General features: G+C 38.3%; 1 protein-coding gene across 1 annotated transcript; it reads right to left on the reverse strand.

Annotated features, from left to right (window-relative positions):
• Positions 1 to 778: 778 nt before the first annotated feature.
• LOC149194547 (putative serine carboxypeptidase-like 23) lies at positions 779 to 7,333 on the reverse strand. The gene is made up of 10 exons (XM_089407706.1): positions 6,949 to 7,333; positions 6,749 to 6,856; positions 3,021 to 3,116; positions 2,831 to 2,923; positions 2,439 to 2,524; positions 1,979 to 2,218; positions 1,608 to 1,741; positions 1,406 to 1,495; positions 1,091 to 1,196; positions 779 to 991 (listed from the first exon to the last, which is right to left on the reverse strand). Exons 1-10 carry the CDS (start codon positions 7,331 to 7,333, stop codon positions 779 to 781), a joined length of 1,551 nt encoding a protein of 516 aa, XP_089263832.1.
• Between the last annotated feature and the right edge of the window lie 5,170 nt (positions 7,334 to 12,503).

Here is a 12,503-nt window from a genome sequence, read left to right on the forward strand (position 1 = left end):
CGGCTCTGGCCTTCATGTCACAACTCCAACTAAACAAATCAAAACTACAAAGGCAACCAAGACGAAGGAAGACGAAAGCACCTCATGTGAAGTACAACAATGTGTCTTATAACTAGAAAAAATTAACACACTAATAATATAACTATGTGAAGTACAACAATGTGTTTTATAACTAGAAAGAATTAGCACACTAATAATATAACTATGTGAACTACAACATAGAAAAAATTAACACACTAATAATATAACTATGTGACTACAACAATGTGTCTTATAACTAGAATAAATTAACACACACTAATAATATATAATTTTATTAAATATTTGATATATTCTTTAACTCTTTTTGAGAATTATTCATATTCTTAATAATAAATTAAAAGAATCATATTTACCCATAATAATCATTAATTATTAAAAAAAATAAAATATTATAGAATAATCATTTTTCCCAAATTAATATGACTATTTTTTTCTTGAAAATATGTTAGTAAAGCCCATAAATAAAAATATGCATTTTACTCCATGTTAATTATATACATCAAATCCATAATCCCAGCTATCATATTATTACAATTATAGAAATGGCATTCCAATAAATCTCAAAATCACTTCCCCTGACATTTAAACCTACGTGAAAACTAAACTCTACCCAAACCATTTACTATGATAAGTGAAAATATTAAAATCATGAACGAAGTGTCCAGCGATTATATTGCCCGCAGGCTCAACTGCAATCAATTTCATTAAAATCTGTTTATTTCGGTAAAGCCTCCCCCTAATTTGATGCAATTTCGATAAAGTCTGGCGACGCCTTTCCCTTACTGATAACCATTTCAATCAAATTTGATCTTTTTGGTAAGGCTTCTTCTTTCACAAAATATGTGAACAAGGTTAAACCCCTGGATGGTTGAAATTCCGGAACTTCATGCCCCGCCCCCCTAACGGTGGCAAATGTCAAACCCTTGTAAATTACAGCATATCCACCGACCTGCACCATCCACGAAAACGCATGCACTCAGTGACATAAAATCAATGTTATCATCTGGATTTTATCTGTGAAATGAATGAAACTGATTTCATTACGCACCTCGTCGTCATTAACCCAGGCGTACCATGGAGTCTCAATTGGAAGCTTCAGCTCATTGATGGCGAGTCTCGTCGCGGTCACAGGAACTCTGGCATCCGTGTCTCCGCTGAAAACCAAATAAGAAAAAACGATTGATAAATACTTCAATGATCAGAGTATTTGGTTATGGCATAGGAATTAATTGAAGTAGTTGTTCGGAAATTAATGTAATTCAATTTTTCATTAAAAATCAGCCAGGTGCCAACTAATTTTATTTTCAGACAACACAATTCAATAATACACTCCACCTGATACTGAAATTGTTTTATATTATACCTGAAAACAAGTATTCGCAACCCACTTGCAATTAATTGATGATAAATGGGTAAGACAGTTGAAACAGAATCCGCCCAAGACAGAACATCACTGGTACGGAGTCACGTAAAACCATATTTTAGCACACCAAGTCGTCAGTATGAGAAGATTGGAAAAATAAATTATCACAAAAAAATGATATTAGCAACCCAAAAAATGATACCTGCAGTGGCTCCAGCTATAAGTTATGTTTGTTACATTTGCATGTATGGCTTTCTGAACTTCCGGCCTATTAAAATACGCTTCTACATAGTTATCGATGCAAGGATCATATCCTTGCATTTCTGCTTGTTCTTGCTATTTACACAACAATCATAAGTGCAGTCAATCTTTAGCAAAATGATTTCATGCATATAGTATATGGTTTAGAGGGAACTTGAAACTTTGAAAGTGGAGTTGTGACGAATAGCTAGGTACTTGGTTCAGGGTTCGCTGATTATGTAGCTAGCTACATCCATAACTACTACAATTCTATAGATAAATATAGAAAAAGGAAAATATATATATATAAATATATATAAAAGTTTCACTTACCCTCGCCGTTTGGGATGAATTCTCTATACATGTGGGAGAATAGATACTGTAAATATCGATATCTCCCATTTCTGCATAAGCTTTCTGTTCCAATTCATTGCACAACGCTACATCGAATTTTGAGGCATTGCAGCTGCCAATTACTTGCTTGTAAAGTTGATCCGATATTAATGCATGATTCCATGCGTACTGAAATGTTCCAATAAAATCTGTATCACTATTCATTACCCCATTTCCCACCTGCAGAAATTGAATGTTCGCGCTTCAGATTGATTGTGTACATAAGTTTCCGCATTTCAGAATTTAGCACGATGGTTTTATATAGTGTTTGCAACTTTTATACCCGAAATCTTCACATAGATGTTGATAAAAAAAATATTCTTATATAGATTTCTCTATATGCATTTGAATTTGAGACCAATGAAGTTTTCTATAAATCGCAAACGTGAGTTCAACTCACCATTATTCCTCTGAAATTAATAAACGACGCCTGCGACCATTTTTTTTGCTGTAAAATTTTTGAAGCCAACTCGGGAATGTAATATCCTACAATCAACAATCATCGTTAACACCTTCACTGAAAAATAAACATTTCCGTCTGAATCAAATCAGCTCTGGAATTATTTCTTGTAGCGCTGAAATAGTTCGTCTTACAACACAAGAGTAACAAAGTTATTAACAAGTTTCTGTACACTTTCTGTCAAAAGCATCGTATCTCTAAAAGATGAGACTCGTGCATTAGTTTTAGTGTAGCAGCATCGTATTTCAATGACTCTCATCAAAGTTTTAATCATAACTAAATTGAAAATAACAAAACGGTAGAGGCACTACAGGGACTGCAAACAGTATTACCTGCATAACTTTCCCCTGCAATGTAAAACCTTCGGAATTTAAATTGTGGAAACCTGTTGAACCAGTTTACTAGGAATGCATACGATTGTTCGGCTGGAATAAAACAAAAAGGCCATTAAAAACTTTAGATTTCCTAGCATCGCTTAAACCCTCTATCCTCTCGAGAAAACCGAACAAATTCACAAGTTACCGGTAAGTTTATCGCCAGTTTGCGTATAATCAGAGGTCGTGTTCGTGTAGGAGAATCCGACGCCTGCTGGAGACTCCAAAAACAGTACGTTCGCCGCTGTGGGAAGCATGGACCCTTCAGTAATTTAGCCTAACAATTCGTTAAAAATGTAATTTATCCTAAGATCCCTATCGAGAAAGAGTTTGTAGTAATATCGAGTTTGTAGTATTTCAGTACAGGTCATCTGTATTTATTGTTGGTTGAGTATATCTATTTTATTAAAAAAAAAATAGAATATTAAGTGTGTAAAATGGTGAAAAAAAATTGTTGTTTTTAATGGGAATCACGATTCACAAATTTTCGAAAATTGGTACTGGATTGTTGGTACTGGGTTGTTTATTATATAAGATACCATTTATAAATATATTGGAAAGTTGAATCTGAAACATTTATTAAATTTATTAAAAAATTTAGAAACATCAAGTAGGTTTTGATTCACTTGTATTTACAGACATGACTCACAAAACCATTTTATAAAGTTTGTTTTTATTCAATCTTTATTAATACAAATTAAGTAATAAAATAAATAAAATGATAATTATATATTTTTTATTATTTAAATAATTTTATTATATTATTATTTTAAAATTAATTATTATTGGGCATCTCATTTAAGATGTAATCATTTAAAGGTAAGTACTTTGCAATTTCGCCCGGAGTTGTGAGGGTTTTGCGGTGAATCTTAATTTCATCTCTATTGCAAAGTTAATGCCCCTGACATGTGGGGGCGATAGCAAGATATAATGCGCGCCGGGGCGATAGCCAGATATAACGCAGGGCGTGATGACTAGAGAAAAAAAACGGCGCGCGTTATATCTGGCTATCACCCCCGCATGTCAAGGCTCATTAACTTTACAATAGAAGTGGAAATAGGATTCTCCTAATTCCACCTCCTTTGCAAAGTTAATGCCGCTGACATGTGGGGGCTATAGCCAGATATAACGCGCCGTGATAACTAGAGAAAAAAAACGGCATAAAGCACCGTGATAACTAGAGAAAAAAAACTGCATAAAGCGCCGTGATAACTAGAGAAAAAAAACCACGCCCTTTATATCTGGCTATTGCCCCAGCATGTCAGGGCGCATTAACTTTACAATAGAAGTGGAAATAAGATCTGACACAAGACCTGTCCTCGGCTAATCGGTCAAGTGGCGTTGGCACTTGTCAGTAATAGGAAAAGATACCACACACAGATGATTGGAGTGGGCACTCCATGAGTGGCCCCTCGCAGGGGAGGGGGAGTGAGGGCGGGAGGCGCGCTCCTTTTTCGTGATGCATCCAACAGGGAAAACGCTCCTTTTTCGTGATGCATCCAACAGGGAAAACGCTCCTAGGACAGGGTTGAACGGGCCTGGATCAGATCCACCAACGATAGAAGAGAGTCTAGTAATGGGTGCGCAATAGCAGGATCAAGGAAGGAGTCGATGCCTTCCAAAGGCTATGAAAAACCTGAAGTTTGTAATGCTAAACTATAGACTGGAGAAATCTCACCAGTACATGAAGGATCACGCTTTGATGTGCAAGTTCATGGGTATCTCGCTAAGGGAATAGGTGATCATCCCATGGATCTAATCTAGATAAAATAAAAAATGACTGGTGGAATTGAGGCTACACCTAAAGGATTTATTCACGATAATCTTTTCCAATCTAGTATGAATATTTGAGAATAAGCCATACTTAACAATGTGAGACTATTGATTAGATACTAGGAAGAATGCTATAACTTGAAGAGAGAACAGAGAACAATTTCAGGCAGCCACGGTCTGGGTTCACCTTTTCTCCCTTCCAGAGGATTTTTGTGAACCAGATATCCTCGAAGGGATTGGAAATGCAATAAGATATTTTGTTAAAATCTTTGAAATTACAAAAAGGAGACGTCATGCAACGTATGCCTGAATTTGTGTTCAAATGAATATTTCTAAGCCTCTCCAAGAATCAGTAGATCTGGAGTACCATGACTCCATCTGGACACATCCGCTAGATTATGAGCATGTGCCCTTCACATGTCGGATATGTGATGAGTTTGGCGTTCTAGGAACGCCCGCTCACAATAGCAGAAGAAGCACAAAACATGACCAGGAAGGATGAGTATGGCTTCGAACCGGTCGGAGGAATGTGCCGACTCATAATAAACCACCTCAGTGAAGCAATCGTCTGGGTCCACCTCTGCGAGAAACGAAACCAGCAACAAAACCGCGGGATAAACCCCTAAAATCCGGGGTCAATAACCCTTTCACGGTTCTAGAGAATCTGGAGCTAGAAGAGGAACCTGCAGGAAAATCAACCCAATTGGCTGTACATGCAATGGAGGTGGATAAACGGGGCTCTAAAAATGTAGAAAATATTACGCTAAAAAGGAAAACACCGAGAAGACTTGGAAGAAGATCGGAGACTCGAGGATATCCTTATCCACACTAGCAAGATTTTGGAAGCGAGGAAAAAAACAATAGGTTGGGATCCGATGAGCGAACAATACTGGAATTCTCCATGGCTTGGATCAAAACTGATGTAAAAGACATCCCTTCTAACTAGCTAATCCACTTCAGGAATATGTTTGGGCAACGGTGTGCGTGACTAACAAAACTATATGGTGATGATATATCTCAAAGCTAGAGTAAGGAAGGTGGAGCCGTACAGAGACCAGAGCTTCTCTGAGAAAGGGAAAAAGGAGAGAAAGTTGACGAAGGGGGCAATTCGAGAAGTGGGATATTTTTTTGTTGAATCCTAGGAAAATGGGTCAACTAACAGATTACTTCCCTCAAACCCTTTCCCTTACCCAATGAAAATGCTCTCATAGAACATTCGGGGCTTGAATAGTAAATGCAAGCTCTGTTCTCCAAATATTGTATTATTGCAAGAGACAAAGATGGTAGCAGAGAAATTCCAGGAGGTGAGCCAAAGGGTATCTCGCTAAGGAAATAATAAAAAAATATGTATCGATTGAAAATATAATAGTTCTGTAAAACATGAGATTCAAATCCAGTGAGTCAAACCAAAAAACAAAAAGATTGAAATCATAATTAAAAATTAAAATTATATAAATTACATAAAATTTAACAATTTTTTATGTATTTATATTAAATAATATAAAATAATTCAATATCATGTTTCATTTGGGGTGCTTTGGCACTATTATTTGACTATGTTGATTATGTAATTCTTTCTTGATTCTATGAACAAAAGGAAAGAAAAAGTAATACTTACAATAAAACAAAAATAAATTATTGTCATTAATTAGTGTTATCATCACTGATTAGACAGAATGGTTATTATTTTCCCCAGCCAAATTTAATTTATGATTGATAAGAAATATTGTATGATTGTCTTGACCTTCACTTTCCCATTTCTGTAACAATATAATATTTAAAAATTAACCCTATTATTTTTACCTTTTTAATAGGACTTAGTATCAATATACAAGGATATTGTTTTCTCAATTTAATGTATTTCAATCCTTATCTAAATTGAAATGTAAGAGAAAGAAGCTTTCTAGTAAATGTAAGCTAATACCATCTTAATTCCTATCATGAAAGCTATTTCAGATCGGTAATGTTAGACCTATGCCAGATGGAATTTATTTACGTTGCAAAAATGTTAACTTAATCCATTAGAGCAATCTACAGATGTGAAAGAATAAACATGTATGTACATCTCTACAATTTCCGGATATGAACGAGGACAGTACTGGCCTTGGTTCCATGCGTACGGGTTGTCGCTCAGTGTTCTCCCATCTGGGTTAACGCGAAAAGGCCCTAATTCCGCCATTGCTCCAAATCCTAACGAAGAACATCCAGGCCCTGCGACAACATTCTTTTGTGAGAACCAGGAGAACTGAGAGATACAATTATTATAGGAAACCTGTGAAAAACGAATATTCAAGAGAATTTACCGCCGTTAAGCCAGAGGACCAGCGGCTTATTGGAGGGATTTTGAGTGGCCTCGGCGAAATAGTAGAATAGCGCTCTGCCTGCCTCGGCATCGACTGTTACATAACCAGAGTGCTGCCGGAATTTGAAACCAGCCGGCTGCCCGGGGAGGCCTTGTGGCAGATAATCGGCTTCTTGCGAGGGCCCCTCTATCAAATATTCGGAATCATTCTTGAAGCTGGTCGTCGCGCTCTCATTCTCCCAGTTGGTAATTTTTATGGTACGGCTTCTGCTTCTTATAGCTCTGCGCCATGACTGCAGTTTGTCACCTTGAGAGGTTAGCTGATGAGTCTGAGCAACTGCTGCGACCAAAAGGATTGACAGAAGAAAAAACTGTATTCTCTGCATCTCGACAACCAACAAACGAAGGAAATCCGAGGTTGTCTTCTTGATTAGGGTTACAAATTACGGACTAATCTTGATAATCAACCAACGAAGGAGAATCCCAGGACGTAGTGTCGATTAGCGTTATCGATTAGATGACTAACGATTAATCTAAATAGAGGTTTCGATGGTCACCAAAATAGCTCAGGACCATGCGTAAAGTTAAGTATATTTGATTTCACTTCTCTGTGAAACTGTTGAAATATTCCAAAATTCACAAAAGATAAGCCACCTTTGTTAAATTGTTGAAATATTTGAAAATTTACCCCCAAAAATAAGGATAAACGGAGAAAGGCCGGGTACATTACTTACAACTGGTGGAACAGGTTACATCTTGGACAGAGGTGGATTGGAAACAAAGGGAGAGGAAGTCCGTTGACAATCAGGAAACAAAGGGTGTTCCAACATGTCACGCATACCAAGTCAAGGCATCAACAAATATAATTAGGATTCCTTTTTGTTTTTAGTAAACATCAAACAATTCATTTCAGTATATATTTTAACAATAAGTTTAAGAAATTATAAAAAAATAATTAAATTATGATTTTATTTAAAATAATAATAATTAATATAATTAAATAAATAAATATATATAAATTTAAAAATTAATTAAGAAAATCATAATTTTATTTAAAATTATTATTATTATTATTATGATGATGATGATGGTGGTGGTTATAAATTAACTTATAATTTCTTTAATTATTATTATTATTATTATTATTATAAATTAAATTAATATATAAGTTAAAGATATATTTAAGATTATTAGCCATATATATTCTTTTCTTGACAAGTAAGAGACGAACCTTCTATTAATCTGAATAATTACATAATTTACATAGAGCCCCAGACAGAAGGGGCGACACAATCAATAAAAATGGCTAACAGCTGTCAGACAAATCAAGACCATAAACTGACCCTCCTGCAACAAAAGTAGATCCTAAACAAAATGGGGAAAAAGCCCTTAGATAACCGGCAAGAACCACATAGCGTCGATTAGTACAAGCCTCAACCTATTTGCCAATAAGCAATAAGGCCGATCAATCCGAGCTGTTGAAATCAGAGTCCCGATTTGACAACCATTATGGATATCACACGGACAAGAAGCAAGGGAGTTAATCACACGATGAGAGCAATTTTCCACCACCTCTCCTTGCCATGTGTTGCCTTTTGTATGGAATCACGTGTAGTTGCTCCAAAACCTGATACCACCTGTGTCCCGCGTGAAAAACCACTTGTGGTTTTTGGGTTTTGTGGAACCCACCTTGGTGCTGCTCAAAAACCCATTAGGCATATACGATCTGTGAACATGGTCTTGTGGGGTGCCGAGCCCCCAGATGGTCCCACCAAGGGCCATGTGGCTCCTGGTGGACCTGCCCATGATCTTATCAAGATGGGGTCCACCTGAATAAGTTGGGTCCTGAACCTTTAAGTGAATAGCACGATTGATCTCAATCATTGAAAGAAACGCCCCTATCCAATGCCCCACAGAGATATCACACAACCGAGATGCACGGAGGTTAACCGCACGATGAGAGCGGTTTTCTCTCTCATCTCTACGCCACGCATCATCTCTTGAATGGAATCGCGCGGTTCTTCCACTAAGCCGAAAACCAGCCAAAGCCTGCGCGATATACCACTTGTGGTTTTGCATCCGTGGTATCGCTGGGTGGAGACCATCCATCCGAGCCTGCCAATCTGTCCGCCTCCTTCTTTTCCGAGCTAGCCCTCGGGAGTTGCCAACAAAAACCCGCTGAGCCAAGAGAGTCTCAGCCATCCAATCTGTGTTATCGCTCACCTTGAAACCTTCCTCTGTCATTCTAATGCCCAGGGAAAAGAGACGAGAGTTTATGAACAGAGACCAATGACAAATTGGGCACTGTCCTGCCCATCTCTGTTTCCAGTATCAGCACTGTTCAACCATGAATCCTAGTCTACATTTGCTAGAGTGGAACAGTCCTCCCGTAGCTGCCTGGAAAGAAGAAACTCCCATGGATGCCGAGAATCCCTATCCTTGTTGACCACCTCTTCATTAGCCAGCCTGTCTGCAAGCATGTTTGCCTTTCTTCTAGCGTGCACAAATCTTATTGTTTTAAGGATTTGTAAGTGTAATTGGACACAGTGAAACACCTGTAGCAGCCTTTAGTGCTTTGACACTTTGTCTGGCGAGGTTCCATTTTCAATCTTCTTGGCAGCTTTGACGACCAATTCCGAGTTAGCTTCGATTATGACATTCTGTAAGTTTACCTCGGCTAGGATCTCCATACATTGATCTAATGCTAGAAGTTCTGCCATGTTGTTGGTGCCCTTTTCTAGGTGTCCATGGAAGATGTAATTTATATGTCCCTTAGGATCCTTGATGGCTCCACCAAAGCCAACTTCCCTGGGATCTCCCTTGGAGGCTCCATCAATATTGACTTTGAAAAAGCCCTGAGGAGGGGGCTGCCAACCCCTCTCCCCTGTGTTTAAGGTTCTTAGATCCTTCTTCACACCCTGAGGGTTGATGGCTTGAAGATCCAGATTGATAAGAATTTGTAGCTCCTGAGGCAGAGGAAGATTCGTCAATTTCATTCTTCGAATGCTTCTCACTGTTTCCTTGAGCTGTTTCAAAATCTGATGGATGATAAGCTAGGGTTCTCTAGCTTTGTTTTTGAAGATTCTTCTATTTCTTTCTTTCCAAATATTCCAGATGACAAAGCCTAGAGTTAGCATCTAGGATTTGTTGATGATTTCATTTTCTAAGAAGTTTTTCCTCCATTTTGATAATGTATTGGATATGCTAAGCCTGTCCCTATCGATCTGGCGGAAGATTGAGGCCACCCAATCCCAAATTTTGGCAGAAAAGGAACATAGATTAAGCAAGTGTTCAATCGTTTCCTCCTGCAAGCCACAAAGCTGACATTTAGAGGGGCCAATGAAACCTTTCTTCATAAGGTTTTCCCAAGTTAGGATTTTCCTTTGATGAACAAGCCAGATAAATAATTTTATTTTCATCCATTGAGAGGTCTGCCATAGCTCCTGCCAGACTTTCTCAGCTTTTACCAAGTTAAATCCAATGATTGCCTATTTAGCCTCTTTGAGATTGTAGTTACTTTCATTGTTCTTGCCCCATCTTAATTGGTCATGAGAAGAGGAGACTAGAATCATTGTTTGCTCTACATCCTTAGCAAGAGCCTTTGCCATGCCCTTGAAAGGGATTTCTTCATTGTAACTTAGATTCTTCCATTTCCTCCATTTATCCTTGTTCCTCCCTTGATCCCAAAAGTCTTTTACTAATAAGAGACCTTAGTTGTTTGTGTCCCTTTTGAGGTCTACTAGTTCATTCTTGTACAGGATGGGTTCCTATTACCAATTGTCCTCCCAGAAGCGAGCTCGGTCCCCAACTCTAATTTCCCAAAAATAGTGCTTCTAAACAATGCTTTTGTTCTCCCATGCAATGTTCTAGATGTATGAGCCCCTGATTTGTCCTATCATTCTAATATGATCATGTTCCTGCCAGTGCTTAGCATACTTTTGAGTCCAACGCTTGGCCCATGGTGCTCTTGACTCCTTGATCCATCGCCACCACAGCTTGGCTCCCGAACCCTAACTCAGCATCTCTGGATCTTCCAGACCCAAACCACCATGGCTTTTGGGTTTGCAGAGCTTGTCCCAGGCAATGAGAGCCCACTTATTTTTCTTTTCCCTTCTGCCCCACAGAATATTCCTTTGAATGTTTCTTATTTGTTGCTTTATGCCCTAAGGAGCCAGTATAGCTGCAAACATAAAAATGGGAATGGCCTACAATACCACCTTGGTGAGCACCAGACGCCCTACAAAGTTTAACGATTTGTATGTCCAATTGTTGATTTTGTCCTGAAGCCTGTTTGAAATTGGTTCCCATATTTTTTTACATAGGGGTTTGTCAGTAAGAGGAACGCCTATATATTTGGAAGGTAAATGTTCCCTTTGAAGACCCAGAATCCTGGTGATATTTCTCTATATTGTAATATTAGTGTTAAAGAAAAAAACCTTGGACTTGCTTTGGCTTACCTCTGTGCCTGCTGCCATAGTGAAGTCATTTAAGATATCTTTGATTTCTTTTGCCTCCCTAACTCTGGGTACACCCTATAGCATCGTGTCATCTACAAATTATTGATGAGTGTTGGCCTCTCCATCTGGGGTGAGCTTGATTCCCTGAATTCTACCTTCAGCATTTGCCATTTTGATTGCTCTACCAAGCCATTCCATCTTGAGTACAAAGAGGAAGGGAGAGAGTGGATCACCTTGTCTAAGTCCCCTGGAAGGTGTAAAAGTATTGGAGTGAGCTCCATTAAGCAGAATAGAGAAACTGGTCAAGGTGACTAAAGCCACAACCCATCTTATCTAGTCTTGGTTAAAGCCATAAGCTTTAAGAATGGCTCTATGTAAGACTAGCTGAGTTTGTCATAAGCCTTCACTAGGTCTAATTGGATGATCATACCTGCTTGCTTGCTGTGTTTGAGAGAGTGTACCACCTCATGGGCTTGGATAATGTTGTTAAGAATCTGCCTTCCCTCCACATAGCCTGTTTGCTCCTTAGATATGAGCAAAGGTAGCAGTGGCTTCAGTCTGTTGGCTATCACTTTGGAGATGATTTTGTAAACCACATTACATAAGGCTATGGGTCTAAACCCATCTGGGGTGATAGCGTTTTCCTCTTTTTGGATTAAAGTTATAAAGGTTGTGTTTAGTTCTTTTAGAACCTTTTTGTGTTATCTTGAGTCTTCAACTACCTCTAGTATGTCCTGTTTGATTGTATCCTAGCAGGCTTTGAAGAAATTGACAATGAAGCCATCTAGTCCTAGTGCTTTTCCATTTTGCATTTCCTTGATCACCTCACTAACCTCTTCTTCCAAGACTAGCCTATTGAGATTGTGGTTTTCCTCATTGGTGACCAACCTGGGAATGTACTGAGTGATCTTCGCAATGAACATGGATTTGTCTTCCATTGGCTCCTTTGCAATGTTCGAGAAGTGTTGTACTAGGGTCGACTCCATGTCCTTGTGAGTGACAAGTTTAGAACCTTGAGAGTCCTTTATCTTGTTGATTCTGTTATGTGCCCTGTGAGCCATAGTAGATTTGTGAAAGAACTTAGTGTTCCTTTCTCCCT

The sequence above is a fragment of the Pinus tabuliformis genome, chromosome 2_2 (genome assembly GCF_031772625.1).
Source record: "Pinus tabuliformis cultivar Carrire ecotype Pingquan chromosome 2_2, CPIR1, whole genome shotgun sequence".
NCBI classification, from domain to species: Eukaryota; Viridiplantae; Streptophyta; class Pinopsida; order Pinales; family Pinaceae; genus Pinus; species Pinus tabuliformis.